We start from the raw sequence: 25438 nt of genomic DNA on the forward strand, positions 1-25438 counted from the left end.
CTTACCTCAGCCCCAAACATGCTGGGGCTGTGGTGGTATAAACCCTCCATCTGTCAAAGTCCCTCCCTGGGCCCCTTTATTTTGTATTACTGAATCCGCCACTGAGCAGTAATTGTCTACAATTTATATGTTCATTACATTCTTGACTGTGATGAAAATCTCAGATATTCAAAAACTTACATTATATGCATACACAGAAGTGGAAAGTTTAACTTAACATTTTGATATATGTTTTATGTTGTTTGTCAAATGGTCATATAACCACAACATAAGAAAGTGCACTCTTTAACTTCTAAACAGAACACTATGTCACCTTCAGTCTAAAGTTCAGACCCATATAAATTCATATTTCCTTAGGCCTTAATCATAAGGAAGTCCAATCTTCAAATGTTTAGCATTGATAGCACAAACAATTTTGATTGACTGCCACTGTCATATATCCAAATTTTAGGAAATTATATTTTATGCATGCACCAACGTGGGAAATTTATATTTGATGTTGTTTGTTGAATGGTATGACCAAAACATAAGGAAGTTAATTCTTCAAATGTTTAGCATAGTACATTGTTTATCAATATCATTATACACATGTTAGATCCAAATATGTTTCATGCACGCACCTACATGGAAAGTTTTACCTATTATTCTAAAATTCATCTTATGACCATAACTTTAAAGTTGTAACTTCTTAAAAGGAAAAAGAATAATGCAACTATTTCAATAAATTGTACTCTGACCAAAACCAAACTTAAACCGAAAGGTCCACTGATTAATCTCAGATAAGAAAGTATAATACATACTCCAAGTATTGAAATACACGCCATCGTGTTGGGATTCAATATTTCGACATTAATTATGTCATCATCAAAACCAAACTTGGTATTACAGTATTGTACCTTTACCAGCTGGGAAAGTAATCAAATATGCATAATTGTCTTCTTTGTTGGTTGATTGCCAAATTCTCAATGCTTAGTGGATATAACGCGTTGGTGGGAGGATATAATGCGTAACTCTCATAATAATTTCATATTTCTAAAAATTGTTTAGTACAGTATATAGAGTATATTACTTTCCATGACCGATTACATTCACAGGGTGTGCCCCTAAGCCAAAATCTCAAAACTGGATGAAATGAATGAATTGAGTTTTTCGGAATCACAACAGACTGAGTAGGTTACTGGTTAAAATGTAAAAGTTTAAGATTTTATTTTCAAATCACAGGAAAGCACAAATTTATATTCAATACATTCTCGACTGTCATGGAAATGTGGACCTTATCAAATTTGGTTAGCAAATTTGTTATCAATTTTGCTTCGCAACACCCCACCTACTGAATATACAAGCTTGGAAACATTTTTATTTTACTTGCAATTAATGCAGTATTATACGCTTATTAATTAGATTTTTTCTCAATTTCTCATTGTTTTTTTTTCAATTTCTCATTATTTTTCTTCAATTCTTTTTCCACTTCCATCACTGTTTAAATTTGAAATTCACATACCATTCATGTCATTGCTCTTCTTCCGATTCCGTATTCATTTTCTGTCTTTCAGTGCTAAGTTATCACAGTACATCAGGCAGCCGATTTATTTACAGTCCCTTTTTTTTAATCTATATAATATTTCTGTAATTTCAATGTATAATGTTGTCCTATTTTATACTGTATTTTATCCTCTTTTATATAAATCGCATTGAAGAGAAATCTGAAAATACGCTGTATAAATAAATATTATTATTATTACTTACAGTTTACAATGCAAAAATCATTGCACAAAAGGCACAATACCAAATGTGTGACCAGTACATTACGTTAATAAACAAAATAGGCAAACCACTGGCTAAATAAATTCATTGATAGGACCAAATTAATTTGTCTTAACACCAGCTCATTTCAATTACGACTTCACTAATAAATGAATACTAATAACTGAAAGTTTGTAGCTTATAAATATTTAATCGTACACCTTTAGCGCTAAATCAGTCAGAATATAAATACTGAAACAATAGTTATTCATTTCTCATTGTTCCAATATAATATTTAAAGAATACAGTACAATAGAAAAAATGGTAAAACCAAGGAGGAAGCCCTTGGCTGCTGTTTGATATATATACTTTAGGCCTACAATAATATTTTTCTCTCTTAGCAAAGCAGACCTTTTATCACAACGCAAAGGTCAAAATATGAATTACGGTATTCATCCAATTTCATAATTTTCATAAGATACAACAAGTAGCACCCCATCAGTTAATTTGGATTACACTTTCATGGGGACACTATGCCTATTGCATATGATACAATATTTTTTTTTTTACAGAGCATCATGAAAATAGAGTATTCCGCTTAATTTTTATTAATAACATATTACATTGTAAATTCAAAAAATAAAATTACACAAGATATTTTTACTTCACACATGACCAACAAACATCAAGGTACACTAAAAATATTGCAGAATAACGCCACTTATTTATAAATTGTATTTATACAAATGCAATGCATCTCATATACTTATGGTACTTACTGTATATAAAAATCATATATAAAACAAGGTGGTAGATAAACATCAAGGTTTGCTCCTACAGTATAATAAAGCACCCCACAATACCTTGCTGCTGTCCTCTCAAGACATTAATATTTGTTCACCTTCTTATTCTTCAAGCCCTGGCCAGAGATCAAATTTTATTTGACAAAATATGCGACATACCTAAATATGGTGATGATGACATCACACTATGACCATATAATATATGCCTATATTAAAGGCACATCGATCATGACAATATAGAGAAAATTTGACAACCTGGGCAGAGCGTAAGAAATTTTATACTACTGTATACTGTCTGTGAAAACTACAACAGTAAAAATTTCATTAAAACACAAGAATTATTGAGGAATCAAGTAAGGTATAAATTTCCAATGACAAGCCTACATATTGAAACAATATACATAATTTGTCCAATTCTTTGCCTTAAATTTGCTGGTAATAATTTTACTCTAAAAAATGTACTTGATAACCAATCAGAGGTAGCACCAGGATTTTCTTGATGGGGGGGGGGGGGATGTCCCCGATGGGGGACCGACTCCCCTATGAAAACATAAGTGGGCATGGTCGGGCGTCGCTCAAAACCTCTCGAAAGTGATCCATGGGGTGTTCTCCCCAATGAAGTGTGTCTTCATCCCAGACATGGGCCCTGGCCCTCTGCCGTGCCCCCACCCACTCCTGGCACCATCCCTGCAACCAATACTTTGCTTGTGTTAGCTCGTGGTGTGAGCGACGAAATGTACATTTTGACTAAATTTTTGAGAGGTTTTTTAAAGAACCACTGATAGTATACTATTAGCATATCTAAGTATAGCTTTAAACATCTTCTCCATATTCCCACGACCTTGTTAATCAAGAACAAAAAAGTTCACATTTAAAGTAAACCATGCTAATTGGTAAAGTAAACCATACTAATTGGCCTATTTGGAATTTCAACACAAACATTATCCTAAAGTATATTTATTTCAGCCTTCTATTCAAGGTTTATTGTGCATTTAATATATTCAATTTATAAACCAACAAAATGTGATATACTATTACTCTAATAATCATGACAATACTGATGACAATAATGATGATGATTATGATGATGATGATGATGATAACTAGGATTTCCAAAAATATTGAAAATGAAAATAATATTAATACAGTAGCTATTTATATATATATATATATATATATATATATATATATATAGATCAAATTTACATCACAATTATAACACTCACATTCTATAACCTATGATTATCACACTGATCAACAAACCTCTTGTGAATGGACTGCTATGGTCCCACAAAATAATAGGGTGAATGTACGCAAACATGATTCACTCGTTGCATTTGTGGGACAACAAGTGTTTGTGAGACATCGCATGTGTTTGTAGGACATGCTCATATTCATGACTCTGTTCGGAATGGTCAGTACTTAAATTTGATTGACACGCCGAGAGGTCCATTAGACAGAGTTAGTTAGATTAAGTTGATGATTGCCTTTAAACCAAACACTAACATCTAAATAAAATATCAACTTACAAATAAATTGTTTTACTGTAGGTGTGAAGTCATCACTTTTGTTTCCACTGAATTTTCCTATTCCTGACTAATCACTAATCGATATAGTACCTCCAATTTTTTGCATCTGGTGTGCAAAAAAAGCTCAAAGCTGGAGTTATTTTACTACAGTTAGTTACAATTCGATAGAATCATTCATTACTAGACTAAGCAATGAACGCACACAGCGAACCTAACAAATATCGCTCTACGACGCTGATTAACACAAATATAATCTAGACTGTCCTAGGCATGGATAACAAGGTGATTGACTTATAAGAGAACTGAAAAATAAGGCAACACTGAAATAATTCACTCTACTAGGAGGTTAGTACTTAACACTCTGACTGCCAGGGGTTTGAAAAAGTAGCAACAGTCACCGCCAGACATTTTAGCAAATTTAAACACTTTCCGAAGCTTGTCTTCAGGCAATTTTTTCAAGAAATTTTGGCTCCTTCGGCTTCTATTTCCTATAGTGTACTCAAAACCTGACTATAATTGCTTATTATTTGAATATCTGTAAGCTAACTAATAGTTTTCAACTGTTAATCAGAATTTTTTTTTAATTCCCCACAAATTAACCAAGCCGTTAAAATAACATTATCTTTTGCAAATCATTTAAGGATTTTTGTCATAAAATATCTGTTTAAATCATTGAAAACATTTTTTATCTATAACATATTGACTAATTAATAGCTTAGATGGTTTTTTATAAATTTAAAATATTTAATGTTTTGAGGGATTTTTTTAAATGATAATCTAAAAATTACAATTGCCTCAACCAAGGTTATATATTCATTGTCATTTTGTCAGCAAGATTACGCAAAAACTATGAAATAAATCAATTATAAATTTCAGTGGAATGGTAGATAATCTATGAAAGAGGTGATTTAATTTAATTACAGATTCAATTTATTCTTTGAACTTACCCTCAAACATAAAAGAAAGTAATGGAATCACCCATAAACGGTCTGCGTACTATTTGGTATTCAGGCACAGGGCAGAGGTATGCACTCTAATGATCAGTGTTCTCCCGAAGCCATTTTAGTTGCCAATTTTACCGGTAAAAACGGGAAAACCGGTAAAAATTTTGAGATTGTAAAATAATAAAACCACTGATTAGGTAGTCCAGACTGGTCTTCTTGCAATACATGAACATCATTCCAATCTATACCTAGGCTATGACTAATATGTGGTGTTGTTTTTTCAAATCATTAAACCCCACCCCAATGCATTCACTGCGTGCATAGCTAAATTTTCACGGACAAATTTACCAGTAAAAATGTTTCAATTAGGAGAACACTGATGATTGACTGCTTTAAAACTTTATTATATTATGTATTCAGCGGAAGAAAGGGATCAGAGGTAAATGTTTTGTGTGATTATTCTTCAATCTTTTTCTTTTTATATATTTCTGGAAACTGCCTTTTAATTGCTCCCGTTTCCACTTTTCTCTATATCTTCATGGAAAGTGCATAGAGGCTCTAGCAGTAAGCGCTAAATAAGCACAATAAATAATTAATAATAGTAATAACAATCAGATTGTGAGAAGATGACAACTGTGAAAAAGATCGCTACTCATCTCAATTCAACATCTTGTGTTAATCATCAGCTTCATACTGGCGTAGCTTCTCTCGCAGTTCTTTTATCGTCTTGTTCTTGGTTTGCAACATGCTCTTAAGGTTCTTGTAAGCGCCTGTTTGGCTGAATTTCTTATCACGTTCCTTGAAACCAAACAAAAGTTTAAGAAACAAATAGATATACAATCACTCTTGTATCAGGCATTGCTACTTCAATATTGGAATCTTCAAAGATGTTTCGATGGCATTTGCTAGGATCTGTGGCTCAATATATTAGCTTGTACCAACACACAACTTTTTCTATATATTTGTGTTTGTTATATTGATACATCATGGTATCTTTTATTCAAATAAATTTATTTACATAAAACAGTATATTGCAAAGCTAAATCTGAATTACAAAACTGAGTTGTTAAATAGTAATTAAATACACGAGAATAAAGAAAAGTCACACCAAAACTGCGGCAATAAAAATGTACAGAAAAATATGATAAAAATAGTAGTAATAATAATAATAATAATAATGTACATATGTACATCCGAAATACAAGTAAATTGACTGATTAATCGATTGAATGATTAATAAAATTGCTAACAATGCAAAGAAGAAACATTCACTAAATCCTAATTAGGCCATGTAAAATAAAAAAATTGGTTAGCATCCTTATGTTAATCAATTTTCATGGTAGGGAGGGAGGTTTTGTTTTTTTTTTTCTCGCGTCGAACGTGAAAAAAGAGTGTCGCACGGAAAAACAGCAAAGCAAAGAAGAAGAAAACAACAAAGACCAAAATTGCATACAAGAAATTATGTAATTCATCTATAGCAAGCAGAAACTCTACCTATGAATAACCAGGGAGATGTTTTACATCTCCCGGGAATAACAGTCAAAATGCAATTATCTCTAAATGATCACGTAAAATTCACTCCAACACAACAGGCATCATGGATGCCATGTGGCTACAGTATAGAACAACAGTAGAGTATAGAGCTGCAAATGGTCTGGCTAGCGTTTGGACGGGAGGTACACAAACCTATGATATTAAATAGAGTTTGTAAGTGTTTTGTAAAAAAAAAAAAAATAGGGTATGCGGCGTCTCTGATGGTAAGGAGGGGATGCTAACCGATTATTTTATTTTACATGGCCTTATAATTATTATGGAAAATACCACTCCATATGTAAATGTAAAAGTCAACAAGATTAATATTTATTTCAGTGTTAAATACAATGAAATGAATACAGGTACATAAATGAATACTTTACCTTTTCAGACCATCGTAACTGCTCTTGTACTTCAAGAAGTTTGTGTGCTGTTTCTGCTAGGTTGCCTTGTAAGTCACTGGCCTTAGTTGAACTTAAAAGCAAATTCTGAAGAAGATAAAAGAAACTAAATGTTATTGTGGTTAAAGTATATCCATCCTAGATAGCAATAGTTTTTTCCCAGCATATCTTTGCACAAAGGCCCAACATAAGACCAACAAAGGCTCAACATAAGACCACAGTATCAGAGACCATCAATAAAGATAATACATCAATGTATACATAGAGAAAAAAAATAGATATAAACACAGGCAGCGCAAAGGATTTGCAAAGCTGTCAACCAAGACCAGTGGCGTCTAAAGTAGGAGCGAAGCCTTGGTTCGACGTCACTGGTGCCTAGAAAAACTAGGCATTTTGAGCTGTGCTGAGATGATTCAGCACGCATTATACATAGAATTTTTTTTTTTTTTTTGTAAAGGAAAACGGTCCCCTGTTCCTTTTTTAGCTTTCTTCTGCCCTATGCAGTAGTAAAGGAAATGAAACACAGAAAATATGAGTCTTTCCATGAGCAAAACCATTGACTTATGGAGTACAGATCTTTTGAAATTTCTACACTCTGCCAACTTAAGTGATAATATATGGCATATGTGTTTTCTTGAGTCAGATGTAGTCTAAAGCCTTCTTAAAATATATTCATAGTTTGAGCTGGACTTCATTAAGTTTAATAAACAACCTAGTGAAAAAGAAGACAACTGGCAGTCAACGGCTTCGAGTCTAAGTGATGACAAAAACTTAAGTAATTACTCACCTTCTCCATTTCTGATTTGACAGAACTTATCTGGTTCTCCAGATCACTTGTATCATAAGATGCTTGGCTTGGTTGTTGATTCCTTGCCATCCCAAGCTCCTCCCTGGTTTTCTGAAGATCAGCCTCTAACTGGGATTTATCTTTAAAAGCCTCAGAAGCCTATGGAAATAGAATCAGCAAGCCAGTGGGTATAATTATTAAAATAACCCATGATGTGCCTATATATGGTCATGATGTAATGTTATCATGGCCATATTTAGACATGTTGCATGTTTTGATCCTGGTGGTTACAGGAATACAGTGCCCCTCTCATGGTACTTTATGGCACTACTTATCTTTGCTTCAGGTTTGGCGCAGTTGAATGGTTTGGCTTCCCAACATCTATGTTAGGGTTTTAATCTTTCACTGTACATTTCGCTTGTGTCCTTGAGCAAGGCACTATGTACATTGCTTCTGTTAGCCTGGGTTCCAGGCCCTAATTTTAGGTTACTCACTCTTTATTGCACTTAGTGCACGCCATACCTAATTTAATTGGCGTCCCATACTCGATTTCTTATTTTTCGAATTAGGGCCTGGGCAAACGATTCATGCGTGCAATTTCCCACATCAAATTTGATGTGGGATATCGTATGCATGACTGATTTTGTAAATCACATGATTGGCTAACTACATCTAGATGTGTATAAGAGACAGACTTCATGCATATTAATCAATCTTCGTAAATTTTCAAAATTGAAGATGCGGATGTCTCGACTAGAACAAGCTCCAGCTCCCTTTTGGCTACTTACTTGAATTAAAACAGTTAGTATAACAGTTCTGGCCTGCTGAGAACGACATGGACTGATAACCGTAGGCTATACTTAGGAAACTTGCTCACCGCTAGCTGCTACACAGATTTAGGCCTTTAGGGTAGAATATTGTTAAAAAGGTAGGCCTCTGTAAGTAAGAACTTAAAAATACGGCAAGCCTCTACTACTAGTCTAGGCAAGGCCTACTACTCCTGATCCATCCAGACGAGGCCTGAGCCATCTTCCTGGAAAGTTAAAGTTTTGTTGTATTTGTATGGTATGCCATCTAGTCTAAGCTTAATAGTTTTTGCCATTGCCAAAATTAGTCTTACTAGGGTCTATTCTAAATATTTTAGGCCCGTTTTATTAGGGAGGACTATTTAAATTTAGTCATGCCTAACTAGTTTACGCGAGTGACTCAGTTTCGTGGCTCCAAAAATATAAACATTTGATTGGTTGAAAATGTTTATTTCGGTCCGCCCATTTATCCAAATACGGAACATAAGGTTACGTCATTCTTTTGGCATCCTGGTGCCTGATTTCAGTGTTTTACAAGTCGCTTATTCCGTCTATCTCTAAATTAACTTTCTCGTTGGTGGCGCTGTCCAGAATGAGAAAAATAATAACAAATAAGAGACTTGTGGCAAGTCTATGCTTCTGTCTACCAAGCTGTATCAATGGGTACTATAAACAAATTGCTGGGAGTAACCTACAGTGGACCAGAGTCCTACCCACAGGGAGCATCCCACTCTCATCCACTTCACACTACTTGAAACTGGAGATAGCTCTAGCCCATATAAGAACCATGGTTTGGCAAGGATTTACTTATTACCTTTGCTTCAACCTGCTGTAGCCTTGCTTTCAACTTTTCATTCTCAGATGTAAGCCTGTCAATTTCATTCTGTAGAAGCTGTACACCACCACCCTCCAAAGGGTTCAGCTTCCTCATTTCAAATGTTGGTTTGGCAGTTGCCTGAAAAAAAATACTGACAAAGTTAATAGTAGCCATTAACATTGTGGTGGTCTTAGATACAAAAACAAGACAATTTGGCAAAATTTAATCAACGAAAAAATAACTTACTGCTTTTCCAGAAAATTCCTGGTCTTCAAAGTTAGCAATCATTTCTATCAATTCTCTGTGAAGATGCAAAATGAAAAAATACAAATATTATGTACACAAACTAGATTACAGTTTGGTAATGAAACAAATGCAAGAAGATGTGATAAATACACAATAATGTACTTAACCAAAACAAAGTTAGAAATGCATTTGAACTTTAAAAATAATTTTAATAATTCAGTCGGTGAAAGGGAACACTAAGCAAAATATGTGATGCAATAAAACCTACAATTTGATGGATTATAAGATTTTGTCAGATTTTAAGGATAATTATGCAAATATAGTTACAATGTAAAGCTACAATTTTAATCTAAAAATGTGGGCAGGAGTAGGAATTGACCGGGTGAAGTTAGGCTACCTCTTGCTCAAAACTAATCCAATGCACACACAACTATATCCTCATAAGTATTATACAAACACAAGTCTCGCAATTAAAGACCAACTCCAATTAAAGACCACTTTTCTGTCTTTCATTTTTATTATTCTAATTAGAGACCAAAGCTGCTTAAGACCATAGGAACTCCGATCCAAAAAGTGGTCTTCAATTGTACAATGGTTTGAGGTGAAGTTGGGGCGAGGCGGAGGGAGATGCTGTAGTCATCCAACAACGAAGGAAGTAGAATTCACTGCTTTAGTGAAATAAGACCATGTTGTATTTGTTTTCCTATACCTAGTCGATTTTGGTGGTACATTTTTTCCCTGCGTATGTGTAAATTTGGCAAACACAAGGAAGTAAAAAAAACCTGCCGCACCTTTACCAGGTGGAATTGACCTATGAAATTTTCATCAGATATGAAATTCCTTTTAGATAAAACCTGATGAATTTTTTTAATCAATGAAATTTTTTTATTACCTAATTAATAATTATAAGATATAGTAATATAATTTCACCTGTTTTCTAATTCTGAGATGTTGGCCTGCAGCAGAAGATGCCATTTTTCTGCCTGTTGAAAGAGTTGTCTTAGAAGTAGCACGTTTGTGTGGGTGTTGTTTATGAGCTCTGTTTCAACCTCTCCTCGTAAAACAACTTGAAGCCCATCCAACATTTCAGAGACTTCATCGGCGGTAAACGTATCTTCAGTCAATCTGAACTCAAACAAAAATTAGTGGACTTTAATGAAATTTTGTTTCAAAAAGAAATTGTTCAAAAAAATATTTTTCATGAATAATATCCATCATCAGCTTACCTCTCTATAATAAAAATTGAAGTCCACATCCTTTTCCCAATAAACCACATGTTTTTGTTGCCAAGAAACATTTTTGCCTAGTTCATTCAAGACTTGTTAAAGTTGGTATACTGTACTTTCAATCAGTGTTTGAAAAGTTGCATACTTAGCCAAACCGCAAAATATATAGTAGTGTCGATGAGGCTGGTTTTAGCATCAAGACGACTGGTGATAAAATCTACAGTACCGCCCGTGTTGCTGAACCACAGCACTCGATAATATAGATTCATGTAAGCCCTACTTATAGACTCGAAAACAGCTGAATGAACCTTCAAAATGTGGGTACCGGTGTGGAAACATATTGTGGAAACATACAGTCACTGCCTCAGTGCTCCTGAACCACAGTGATTGGTCTACAAAATTCCTGCTAGACCGCAATATAAAGTAGCATTGATGCGAATGGCGATAAAACTACGGTACCGTCCGTGCTGCCTAACTGCAGTAATCAGTATTTGTAATTATATACATGATAGTAGTATATAATGGTAATTTAAAAATATATTTTTGTATCTATAGTAATATAGTGGGACGACCACACAGACAGCGTGTTAATTACAGCAAAATAATAGCCAAATAGTGAAATATTTTACATGTTTACTTTAAGGTTTAGAGCGATAGCAATGTAGCACCATTGCACTACAGGTGTTTTCTAACTGTATTAAATCTAATTTATATAAGTCAGTAAAATAATGTGTGGCTGGATGCCAAGTCTAAGAAGAAGATTCTACCATGAGAGATATTATTTGTTGATGAGTAAAGTAACTAGAGCTTCTTCCACTCCTCTATAAAAGCAATTATTAGTATTGATCCTGTCATTGTTGTGTTTCTGTTATTAATCTAGATTAGCCATTTCCTCAAGCACTTAATTGGAATTCGAGTAAGTGCTATTGGTCTATTAATCATTATATTGCACTTAGTTTAGTTATTTTAAGTAGACATTTTCCACAAATTGGGAACAGTTTGATCATCTAAATACCATTAAAATAATACACACAAAATGTCAGGGTTCGAATTTCCTTGAAATGTTTAACAGCAAGAAGTTGCTGTGGGCTCTGGCTTTACTACAACAATTTATTCTTCTTCTACAGAAACAATCAACAGTTTTATTACAGTACATTACAACAGTTTTATTGTTTTTAAGGGTAAAATCCGTTGCTAGGCCTAGCCTGGGTTAAGCAAATTGACAGCTAAAAGCTTGCTGTTGATCCTGGGGCTTACCACAGCAGTGGAAGGCCCTTTGTACAGCAATTGCCGCCGGTGCTGTTAGGAAATTCGAAATCTGAAATGTGCAAAGTTTGCTTATGACATGATTTAAAGGTTTTACCGGATATCCTATCAGGCCTTGCTGCTTGTTTTACTTAGTACTAAGGGGTCGTTCACAATTATTAACATTTTCACAAGTGTACAAACAGTACTCTTTTTCGGTACCCCTCCCTCCCCTCTGAAGTGTATAAAAAAATGTTGATTGTGCAAAACCATTCTTCATTTTTTGTGAAGTCAACTAATGCAATGTACTTGGTTGCTTAAAAATGAATATTATATCCATGGTTACATTATAATTTTACCATTATTTCACATAGTACATGTTATTTTGAATCAACATTTTTATTATGCATATGTAAAAGTGTACAAATTTGTCTACCCCTCTCCCCCCCCCAGCGTACTGTTTGTACACTTGTGAAAATGCTGATAATGTTGAACGACCCTAAAGCTATTTAAGCCAATCTTACCGACTATCTTTCAATTCCTGAAATCCTGAGTCAACAGCTTTTAGATTCTGAGTTCTAAGGTAGCGTGAGAATCTCAAGTAATTAACAACAACCTCATGATGATGTTCATTTAGTCCAAGATTTCCAGACTGTTGAGTAAAAAAAAATGAAAATATTAATCAATTATGGTTAAAGATTTTTAAGATTATGAATCCTAAAGCCCTGTCCACACTATCAAAATTTTATTTGACAAAAACATGTGACATGCCTAAATATGGTCACGATGACATCACAACATGACCATATATAAGCATATCATTACTATATATGGGCATACAAGTTTTTTTTATCAAAGAAAACTTGATAACCTCGACAGAGGTTGAGTTGAGTTGTCACATTTTCTCTGTCCAATAAACCAATTTGCAGTTTCAACTGCGCATGCCTTTACCACGGTCAATTAACATAAACAAGCATACACGCAACATGTCAATTGATATTGGATACAGGTATGCGCAGTTCAAACTTCAAATTGGCTTATTAGCTAAAAAAATTATCATCTTGTTAATAAAACTTACTATACATACATGAAACGGATTTTAAAATAACAGGGCAAGTCACTCGGAAAAATCGGTATAGACTTTTGCACTCTTGCTTGCTGCAAGAACCTCACAGAAAATAACCCACCTCCCATTATTTTCATCATGATATTTGCATGTTTTCACTACTGTACTGTATTATCAATTGTCAACCGGAAGGTATAATTAATAATTGCCTTATTGCGCAGCAATATAAAATTTGATGTTTCAAAGAAGCTTATTAAAAACAGAGATCCTGGAAGGGGCTTCTCCCAAATTGGCACCATGCTTTTCTCAAAATAGGACCCTCAGACAGAAATAACTTCAAATTGACCAGAATAGATAAAAAGCGCAGGTATTGGAAGGAGTCAGGGAGTGTTAACCATTTTGGCCAATTAGAGAGCTGGATTTTTCTAAGCTGCTTTACATGACAGTGTGCAAAACCGATATCCATCAACATGCTGCGATATCTTTTAATAGTATCTAGAGTACGGGTGTTTAAAGTTATTAACATGCAGCCACATCCTTGAAAACAAAAAGCTTCATAATAAAATCAATTTATTGTAATTTTATGCAAACCATGAAAATTAATGCTGTCATGAATAATGTATAGGACATGCCACATTGTGTTAATTCTACCATTTTTCTTTATTTTCATTACGCCCGCCACATATACAAGGCATTTAACCATCTCATTCTACCTGTTTACATTCAATAATAAAATTTTAATGTTATTTTCTCCTTCGTCTGGATGTTTTTGGCAAAACGACTTGCTAAGAAAACAAAATTTTATTTATATTTTTTTCCACCCTCCTCTGATGACCTTTAAAAAATAAGTTTGCGAAGCAAGGTATAAAAGAAGTCTCGCTTTAATAAAAACCCATGAGTAATACTGATAACTATAGTAGGCCTATAATAAAGGTGTGTTTACTTTAAAGTTATAAAGTGGGTAAAAGACACATTTTACTTTAGATAAAATTTGACAATTAAGGGACTGCACTAAAATCCAATACCACATTTTCTATGTGAATGAAAGTCAATTTGAAATTTTTACACATAGGTTGACCTTTCGCTGGAAATGCCCAGCTGTTCTGTTACAACGATGAAAATGTGTTGTACTTGTGCGCTTTTTAATGTTTAAATCAAATTGTGTGAAAGTTTCAGAATGTACAAAATGACCAAGCATGTTAATCAATCGGAAACGATATTCAAAAATAATGCAGCTAGTAAACTGCTTTGTTTGTTTTCCATGGCTACGGCACACTGTCTCAAATAAATTGGTCGTAAAATTTGAGAATAATGGAGTAGGCTGCCCTACTAAAGTACATCTGTTTAGAATTCATACAATGACTTTGTTTTTCAGCATTATATGTTTCATAATACTAGGAAAAAGCTGTACAATTGTATTGTTTAACGTTCCTAATTATAATCTGTTGATGATCAACTGAAGATTCTGCACTTTTACAAGTTGACCAAGCATGTTGCTGCATGAATTCGGTCAGGTTGATAATGTTATTTTTCCACAGCTATTTATTTAGATGTGGCACACCATTACTCCATCGTTGTTGGTTACTTTTTAGCAGTTGAAACTGTGTGTAAAAAATTGTGAGCATATTTTAATGGTATTCGTGTGTTTGGATCATCCATAGACCTAGCTACTACTGGGGTTTGGGGGAGCTGATTACTGTAGGTGTAGTTGAATTATCCAGAAATGATGTAAATTTCTCATATAAACTCGCCTCATCATAATTCACCTACAGATTATAGATGTTAAACAACTAGGACTGTAATGCTTTTACATTTTTAGGTTAAACCGAAGAGCAATGTCACAGGTGTATCGGGCTTTGCCATTTAATTCAAGAAATTGTTTAATCCACCCTCCAAGAGCAGGTACATGCATGATTAGATGGTTAAATTTGGGTGATGTTTATCACATCAGCCAATGAAGGGTATTTCAGGAAAAGAGCATTCTTTCCTAGATTTTTGTGTGTAGTAGGCTAGGACGGGCCCTATAAATGGCAATAAATAATGATGCACTTATTCAGTTTCATTTAGACTCTTGCTGTTAAAAAGAAGGAAGTGAATATTTTTACGTGACCATAAACAAATCAGTAAACAAAACATTTACGTGTTAAAATAAATAACACATGCGCAGTCATAGTATCATACTATCACGTAAATTTATCGATTCTGGTTAAATGTACGTTAAATGCGAGTTCAACTTCACAGCACTTGAAATTAGCAATGCATCGGCCCAAGCCACGGTGCCAAAGCTCACCACGCCACTGATTTAATTATAATTTTGTTTTTATCATTAAACGTAATTTCATTTTCTACAATAGTGTGTAGTGTAATCATTTAATAAATTATTAAATCATTGTGATAACTTTCAAATAAAGGCGATATTATGAGCTGGAAATATTTGTGTTCTTTTCATTTTACTCGCGTCATTTGTTGAATGAACACACACGTACAATACCAGGCCTACGCCGAAACATGGAGGTTCCCTGCTAAAACTAGCACTTAATTTCCACAAAAACAAAACGATATTCTTCTGGGCCTAAGCCTGTATTGTTGTACGATAGTCAATCATCGCAAATAACAGTTTAATGTTTTAATTCAAACACATTTACCGACATTAAATAAAAAAACAATATCGTTTAATATTGTATTATAGTCTTTAAGTCGGTTCAAGAGTCGAGCCGCACATTTTACATACATTTAACCAGAATCGATAGATTTATGTGAACGATAATACAAGTTTATTGAAGTATAACTGCACGTGCGTTATTTATTTCACGTATATATTTTACTGATTTGTTTACGGTCACGTAAAGGCCTAGGCATAGGCCTATATCCACTTCCAAAAAAAAAGGCAGAAATGAATTAATTATTCCTTTTAATACTATTGATTAGCCAGCACTGTAGTGAAAGTGGTAGCTGCTTGTTATATGCTGTAGTACTAGGCCTAGTAGTAGTAGTAGTAGTAATGCACTTTTATCTTAATATTAAAGAAAACATCAACATAAACACCATGTCTGGTCTACACCAGGGGTTCTTATCCTACGTAGGTCCTAGGCCTAGTAGGTAACCGTCACTAGGCTTAAGTGAGAAAACTGGCCTGTCTACCTAGGCCCCTTGGCCCGTGGTGTCACTGATGATAGCCTCGCCTAGCTTGCTGGTGGAGCCACCTTCTTGCTAAAATTAGCTCGTCATAAAAACACACGCAATGCCTCGATTGAAAGTTCTGCATTTAAATGAATCATAGAAATTAGATCTATCATATATATTAATCATCATACTTACCATTTTAATTGTTTACTGAATTGTGAAAAAATACGAAATTTTCAAACCTTTCAACCTACATACAGCCGTCAATCTACAAGCAAGCGTCTCTGTCGCTATAGCGCAGAAAGACAGGTTACTATGGCACGCCATTAGTGCCTTAAGGTCAATTAGAAGTCCGATACTAGCTCACTTGAATTGCGGCAATACATTTATTTTATTTGTGGTGTTCTTTAGACATTAAGCTTTCTTTATTTTTACATAAATACTTTAATAATCATATTTTCCAAGTGGGAAGCCATCAATACCAAGAAGATGGTGTTAAATGCCAAATAGTTATATAGAATCAAAACTGAATGGTCAAAGGCGCTGCGTTATTACCCCTGGTCGTCACTGGATAACATGCAAGGTTTATTCCAAAATATATCACAGTTAATAAACTGAATTACAACAAATGGTTAAAAAAATATAAAAATATTATATTTATTGAAAACATTTATAAACAACAATTCAACAAGGTAAGGAAATTAATAAATGTACGGTTACGAATATAGTTGAAAAATTGACACCAAAATATATTAAAAATTGAATTTATAAATCGAGTAAAAGATAAAATTAAGAGAGAAAAAATAAATGGGATTTATAAAATTGGATTACAAAAAAAATAAACGGAAATGCAATGGCAAACCAGCACAAAGTGCAAACTTCTCTGCTCCCTTAATAATAATAATAATAATAATAATAATAATAATAATAATAATAATAATAATAATAATAATAATAATAATAATAATAATAATAATAATAATAATAATGCATTTATAATGCGCCATCTACCTAGGTAAACCTATTCCGAGGCGCACACAAACATATTAAACATGGAATATAAAAAAACAACAGGGTATGGTACCAGTCAGCGTGAACACTGCTTGGGTATTTACCCAAGATCGTGGGTATTTTGACTTGGTCTTGGGTTCTCGGGTATTCCGTTCAAATCCTTGGGTATTTTATTTTTCTAAGAAAATTAAATATTGTTAATTGACTGTAAATTGCTAATTGCATGGGTTCAGAATTGTTTATTTGTGATTTGCGTTGCCATTGATCTTACCTAATTAATGTATTGTGACATAATAAAACTTGATCACTGATCTACTGATAACACTGGCCGACTGAGGGCGTATTATCACCTCATGAATATTAATTTTAATAATTAACACAAACAATTACAATATAAAAAATGGTTTATAAATTGAACTAAAAGGGAAACTATACATGCGAAAAACACGTATTTTTCCAATTTTAATGCATTTTCAGGAAGCTTGGGTAATTTTGGGCAATTTTTGCTGAATCTTGTGTAATTTCGACCCAGTCGTTGGGTATATCAAAAATTGTGAGTGGTCCCCCTGGTACCAGTCACGCTTGTACTCAGCGCACGATACATTCACAGCATAGCATCCTACCAGGTACCAATTTATACTCCTGGGTAGAGAGATAAAGTGCCTTGATGAAGCGACTTGCACAGCGAGAGTTTCGAATCCCTGGTGGTGTCCAAGCTATACCCGATCGCCAACCGCTCGATTCTACCTCTCTATTTGGATTCCGAAATTCGAGTTCATCCAAAGAGACATGGCTGCACAGTGGTACAGCAGTTACCAATCGACAGAGTCCCATATGTTTGCCACGTATTTAAACCGCGCAGCATCATTATCAAACTCCCAGCGCACAGAGTAGACGTCAGGATTTTAGAAAGGGGGTGTTGTAAAAAAATATTACATTCATAGAAGTTTACGCAAGGTACAAAACTAGACGGAGCATATCGATGGCTATGACTACATATATAAATTGGTTTTTAAAATTTACAATTAATTTTTTAATTGAACAAAGTGCTCAGGCACTGGCCGTGAGTACAACCCTCCTTTACACCACACTGTACCAAATGCCGAAAATCGAACATTCATAAGCAATTTTAACATCAGCGATAACATCAGATATGTCGTCTTTCAAAATATCACCTTTCTGAAGTAAAGACTGGGTAATGATATTAATAATTTAACGTCGTTCAGAGTCTTATTAGCTCAATTAATTACATGCCGCTGCCGCCTGACGGTCTGTCGTAGTAACGTGACCACAGATCATTTGTACATAATTCTGTCATAGAAACTCAATGAACACTTTTAATTCTATTTATTATCCCACTCCATGGTTTTTCTCGACCAACGCATTCCTATACATTCCACTCAATTCGCTTCATCGGCACATTAGGCCCTACTGTCCCACGTCAGAGAACTGGAAGTTTTTCTTTTCCTTGTCACGCTCTGCCAACTTCTCTGGAATAATCAACTTCAGGACATTTCTGATCCCAATATTTTTAAACGGGCACTTAAGACTCTCTTATTTGCATAAATCTTCCTATTATTATTACAGGCATTTTTTTTTTTTATGTTCAGTTGTGTTTTGCTTTTGTTAATTGTTTCACAATACAATTGTGGCGCTCAGATTTCTGTTTAATGGACCTGTATTACATTTCCCTGACCCTTGGAGTGCGCTTTATAACCGAAAGGAAAAGGCGCAATTTGAATGCTCGTTCACAGTACCAGTAACAATGATATTATTGTTATGCTTTTCTGCCATAAAACAATCCTGATATTATGGTAGGGGATAGTTTTGTTGTACTTGTGGATTTTTAAGTTGTTATGTATTCCGCGTCTTCTCAAACGTCACGTGGTCGTTAGGCCTATGGTCCTTTTGGTTTGTATTTTGTAAATTGAAAAATAGATAATTATATAGGCCTAACTTTATTCAAAACCTGAAATGACTCTCTATTCATGTTAAGTCTACAGGCAATGATTCAAGAATGTTCAGTTGCTTAATTAGGCCGTATATAGGCCTATCATTAACCAAACATGTTAAAGGCCTAAATGAAATTCTTTTTGCTAGCTGCATACAATGAAAGACACAGAAAAACAATTAAATATTTGGAACATCGAAAAAAACAGCAAACGGACACAATATGATTTATAATTAATGACGTAGGCCTACATCTTATCATTGCAAATATACCTTAAATTCATAGCTACTTTATTTAATTAAACATTAAGGAACATTTTTTAACCATTCTAAACGATTTGAAGCAAAAATCAAAACAAATAATTATTGAACCGAGGCCTCCTACATACAACAGTACGATCAGATCCCAAGGGTCACTAAATGATAACCCACTTCCGCTTTTGGGGAATGCTGGGAAGCGTACCCATGCTGGCCAAATCCAATATGGCTTCCTCTGTTGGTAAGACACCATCTGTTTGCTTGCTTATTATTTTCATATTTCCTAGCTAGTAGATGATTATTATAATTTGTTTAACGGTGAATTATTATTGTATGTTAGACATATATTATGATTATTGTAGTGTATGCAACTGATAATATCTCTAGATTAATTACTTGGTTAATGATGAAAAGCTCCCGTCAAAATGGTCACGGTGGGCCTAGCCTACCGAACACGTTACTTGAGTGACGTCCACGCTGCCAGTCGGTTTTGGGACCATGCTGGCGCGAAGACTAATAAGACTGTAAATTTATGAATGGTTTTATTTCTTTTAATTCGCCATACTTGTTTGGGCGATTTACTGCGCAAGGTGTAGCTACAGATTAGAAGGCCACCACCAGTCTGCAGTCCCAATTTACAAATCCGTCAGAGTCTTGTAAAAGTAAAAAATGGGAAATCTCCCTCCTTCCTTCCTTCCTTGCATTTTTGCAAAGAAAGCCCTCCCTAGGCCTAGCTCAGAGCGCAGTGCAAATGATGTGCTTTCTGATGATTTTCCTTCATATCCAAAATCTTAATACTTTAATTCCAGAATACTGTATATTTAATTAAAAATCATTCTTAAGAAGAAACCCAGGGCGGCGCCAGGAATTCCCTGACGAGGGTCCAAGCTCCCCGAAAAAACGTATCTGGGCAATTTCATGGTGGCGGAATCACTATTTTGCTGAACTTTTTAACTTTAATCTAATGTCATATTTAAACTCCATTCTAATTCTTGGAATAATTATCATATTTACATAACTATGGAATCCATCTATAATTTCCACCCTAGTTTTTTTTTTTAAACCTATCACAATTTTGATATAATATCAAAAAATATGTATGGTAGCGGAAAGACAAAAAAAAATACCCATTGATAAAAGTGCATTTGAAATTAATATTCATGAAAAACCTTCTTGACTAAATGTAAAATCTTTCACTTTTTATGAAAACAATGCTGAAGCAATTCACTTGGTATTTGAAACAAAATTTATTTTACTTTATCAAGTCTCAAACACAATTATAAAAATTATGAAAATTAATAAAAATAGTGGATTGTTTATACTGTAATTACCAAAACACAATAACATTATATTTTTAGTCTAGAGTTTGCCTATCTATACTTAAAAACATTCTGAGAAATTTAGTTGTTTAATTATTTAACTTAATCAAATATATAATATCATTTATGAATATAATTATAGTAGCGGAATGACATTGGAATATTGCTATAATTTACTGGTGATTCTTAAGTATTCACTTAAGCCTGTAGCCAGGATTTTGGTAGGGGGGTTCTTTTTGATACTGAAAGAGCACTTGCGAGCACCATTGGCTGGGGCCAGGGGGGCCGACAAGTTCCCCCGGGGGGTCGAGGGCCAAAACCCCGGTGGGGTCCAGCATTCTAAGCATTTACATGTGTTATTTAATTGATTTGAGAGGCCATACATTAAAAAAAAATGTATATATTAAAGAGGTATATTAAAGAATCCAGTATGGTTTATTCTTTATTTTTTATTTATATAGCACTTTGGAAGTTGTATCATACTATACTCACTTAAGACAATCAGCAACAAAAAGAACCGAGACAAATTTGTATGGTTGGTTGTAGCGTATTATAATCATATATATACACAGGTGAAACTATCCCCCGCCGGACACCATCCCGGTATTTCTGAGTCAAGGTTTCAGGGCCTGAGTTTTTTATGTTGCTAGGTAGGCCTAACAATCGGGTATTAAAGTAGGACTTTTAATGATGATAGGCTCTAGGCTAGGCCTAAAGTGTAGGCTAGCCAGCCTTTGTTGAAAGGGCACTTCACGAAAGTTCGAACCCAACGAACCCACCTGGCTACGGGCTTGATATTAACAAGACACAAAAGCAGCATGTGAATTTTCACAAAATTACAGATGTTAATGGTCAATCTGTTTGTACATGGAAGCATTAAAATCCCACAAAGCATCAGTTCTCTGCAGCAGTATGGCGATCTCAATGATAAAAAAAATTACAAGTGATGCAGTATTCTTTTAAGATGCATAAGAATACATTCGTCACTGGTTTGTGAGCCAATAGCAAGCACTTAAAATTAGTAAGTGGAGTAAAAACCAACCATACAAATTTAAATAAGTTGTTTATTATAAGTTAATTTATTTGATTAACAAGTACCTCTTTGAAGCAAAACTCTAAAGTAGAAAGTTTATTGGAAGTTTCTGAGAAAAGTGCACCTCGCCCTTTTCCCATACCTAAACTTGCATTTGAACAACAAAGTTGATCCAAGCAGGGAGTTGCTAATTAACAACTCCCTGATCCAAGCTTCAATTATTGTTTATTTGTATCATTTAACCATGAAATTTGTTAATCCATTTGATACTTGGAAAAGAAGTTGAATTTTGTTGCTATCTTAGTGGGTAGCATATTTTGGTAGCGGAAATACACGTCATTCCGATACTACATTTGGTAGCGGAATCACGTTTTTTAAACCTTTATTTCTAAAAATATTTAAAAAAAATTTATTTAAAGCCTATTAGTTTCTGATACATCTATCAGTAGTCTATTATCACTTGTACTTTCATTTTTGAAAAATCAATACTTTTGGAGAAATTTTAAAAAAAATAACTTTTTTGGTAGCGGAATCACATAAATTAATCAAATTTAAAAAAAAAACAAAAAAAATAATTTATTATTTAAAAATTATAATTTTTACCTTAAAAAATGATAATAGTACCTATTCTTTTGTAAAATAACATGAATTTAGAATTTTCCAACATATACATTCTGCATAATAATTGCATTTAAGTAAGCTATTTTTTACTATATTTTAAAATTTAAAAGTACTATGTATTTGGATCATGTTTTTCACATTTTACCATTGAAATACCAAAATATTGATTTTAGATCTTAATTCTATATAAAATGAGCTTTAGTTTGATACCAAACTTGATGGGATTTGATAAGTATGAAAAATTACAAAAAAATCACTCTGCACTATGAAATTGCCCATCTACTGTATGTTCTTGGCTTCATAGTGTCACAACCGATCAGTGGTGGCGCCTGCAAGGGTGGGGTGGCTAGGGGTGCTATAGCGCCACCACTGCAACCCATGCCATGCGATCGCAATAGTATGTAACACCTCGCACATACAGTATCATTGCTTGGACTAAACAGTTTTTAATCCCTAAAATAAAACTTGACAGATTAGTAAGTCATATATATGCTTGAATTGTACTTTCGGCGCTTGAGATTTGATTTTTCCCCGACGACCTTGCTTGGAATTCCCTGACGGGGGTCCTTTTTCCCCTGAAGAGACCAAAAAATCATATGAAGCAAAAGGTACACTAATGTTACTAATTAGTACATACAGTATCATAAAATTTAAGTAGCCTACTGTCATTTGTAGGTTTTTCAAAACTTCTCAAAACAAGTCTTCAAATACAAAATTTCGTAGAACCTAATAATTTGTCGTGAGCAGTGCTGGCGCCAGTGGTGGGGGTACTGTAGTTTGGACGAGAATTTTCATTTGTAGAGCTTGTTATAGGCTTTAGATGTTTCTTATTTACAGTAAGTCATAGAAATTATATGTAGACATGTTGCTGAGAAAAAAAAAATTGTAAAAATAGTAAGGTGGTAAAAATTAAAAGCACCTTGATATGGTTCTTATTGTGGAAGGCACTATAAGAATACATGACCATTGACCTTTGACTTTACAGGTACAAATAATACTTGTAATTTAATTACCTATGCAGGAACTTCTGCTCCCACAGGGAAGAAGAAAGGCAAAGTAAAGGGAAAGACGTTAAACTTGAATGAATTTCTTGGAGGAAGTGAAGGTACAACCGCTCCAGGCAATAGCTATGTCCTTAGAAGTCAGTCATGGGCTGATGCGTCAGAAGATATTGATAATAATGGTAATTATTTGTATTTTTATTTGTTACAATACATATATTGTATCATCTATTTCACCTTATATAAAAATAAAATGCAAAGTAATTCAATGAGGCAGAACTATCTATTGGTATGTTATAAAAAAAAAATTTTTTAAAAATAACATAACAGCCGAGAGGCTACAGTATCCACAAAGAAAAACTTTACATAGAAATGGACATGCACAGTATTGATACTAAGAAGGGAAAAAAAACATTAAAAATTAATTGCATTAAAATATTGAATATTAGAATATTTTATTTAGTTCATTCTGAAATTACAGTAAATTTTAAGACATAAAAAAGAAACAAGGATTTCTTGGATAATAACGTGAAAAGTAAAGATTATGCAGCTCAACTTATTTCTGCTGTGGTCCACAGCCACTGCTTACTCTTTTGAGGCTTTTATCTTCTTTATCATGATTAAAATTTGTGCAAAGCAGAGAATGTAATTAAACTGTCTTTATATTGTTTACATGTTTGGAATAAAACGGGGCTGAAAATGGTAAAGCTATGTAAAACTAGAAATACCTCAATGGAAAAGAGCTGATAGGAAAAGAATTCAAAGATCAATTACAACGCGAGTACTGGCTACTCGGTACTGGGCTTGGTCTACAGGAGCTTGTGCTTCATACAGGTCAAACCCAGTGCCGTTACGATTTTTAAGTTAGTATAATACATACTCCAAGTATCGAAATGCATGCTATCGTGTCGGGATTCAATATTTTGACATTAATTTTGTCATCATCAAGAATGATGATTTTTAATCGTGCGGGAAATTTACTCATGAACAATTTAAATGTAAAACTTTATTAGTCAGCATGTATTATCTGTTTTTTTTTTGTTTGGCAGTGTCTATTGTTACAACAGTCTTAAACCAATTCTTAATGTACCTTTCCACTAAGCCCCTCCCACAAAATGACAGAGTGTCAAACATATGCAAACATGTGCGTTTGTGGGACAACACATGTGTTTGTGATACGCGTGTATATTCCTGGCGCTGTTCTGATTAGTCAGTTGTTAAGTTTGACACTCCGGAAAGGTCTATTCTGATTAAATTTTATTGTCCTAATTTAATCCAAACATAAATAGCACCAAATCAGAATTAGGAATTGGTTTAAAAATAGCCACTGCCTTTTTGTTTTCCAGAAACAATATAAGCATTATTATACATGGCAGTTTATAACACTTTACAATGTACATACAAGAATACATTGATTCAATTAAAGATCAAAGTAAGAACAATATTTTAAAGTTTTTCTGACTGATTGCATGCAGGTTCTGATTATCAAGACGACTATGGAAAATCCACAGTGAATCGGGCAGCCCTGCCGACAGCACCTAGAAGTGCTCAGCCAATAGAAATTGACAAGAGCATGCTGCCAGAGAAGCCTCCATACACCGTTTTTATCGGTAATTTGCCGTATGACGTCGATGAAGAAGACATCGTAAATTTTTTTCGTGGTTGTAACGTAAGTGTAATTATAATTCTGTCTTATTTTATTGTGGAATTTTCTTTTTCAAGCTTGTCCCCAAAAATGTTAAGTTAATTATGTATGCAAGTACAGTTGTTCCTGATTACATGCTAGCATACACAATATATTGTACTTTTACAAAACCAGCAAATTCCCCTAGAATTTATTCAAATATTATTTTGTTAGCCTCATTTTGAGAAGGTTGAAACATTAACCTACTGTATATACTCACGAATAAGGCGATCCGCATATGGGACGACACCCCTTCCCCCCCCCCAAAGTTTGAAAAGATTTTTGTATGTCA

At 34.0% G+C, this 25438-nt stretch overlaps 2 protein-coding genes across 2 annotated transcripts in view; one reads left to right on the top strand and one right to left on the bottom strand.

The window, feature by feature from the left end:
• Positions 1 to 1934: 1934 nt before the first annotated feature.
• On the bottom strand, positions 1935 to 16581 carry LOC117125069 (leucine zipper transcription factor-like protein 1). The gene is made up of 8 exons (XM_033271446.1): positions 16465 to 16581; positions 12605 to 12732; positions 10540 to 10734; positions 9610 to 9664; positions 9361 to 9501; positions 7741 to 7899; positions 6936 to 7040; positions 1935 to 5817 (listed from the first exon to the last, which is right to left on the bottom strand). Exons 1-8 carry the CDS (start codon positions 16465 to 16467, stop codon positions 5695 to 5697), a joined length of 909 nt encoding a protein of 302 aa, XP_033127337.1. The 5' UTR covers positions 16468 to 16581; the 3' UTR covers positions 1935 to 5694.
• A 3060-nt stretch (positions 16582 to 19641) lies between these two features.
• Positions 19642 to 25438, top strand: part of LOC117125059 (eukaryotic translation initiation factor 4B-like) — a gene marked incomplete in the record, with an annotated part of 16460 nt that continues 10663 nt past the window's right edge. The window contains 3 exon segments of the mRNA XM_033271426.1: positions 19642 to 19729; positions 23483 to 23644; positions 24938 to 25131. Coding sequence (XP_033127317.1) covers positions 19651 to 19729; positions 23483 to 23644; positions 24938 to 25131 — 435 coding nt within the window.

This window comes from Anneissia japonica, unplaced genomic scaffold, assembly GCF_011630105.1.
Source record: "Anneissia japonica isolate Jap-2015-1 unplaced genomic scaffold, ASM1163010v1 scaffold9_len2422644_cov172, whole genome shotgun sequence".
In the NCBI taxonomy this organism is placed as follows: domain Eukaryota; kingdom Metazoa; phylum Echinodermata; class Crinoidea; order Comatulida; family Comatulidae; genus Anneissia; species Anneissia japonica.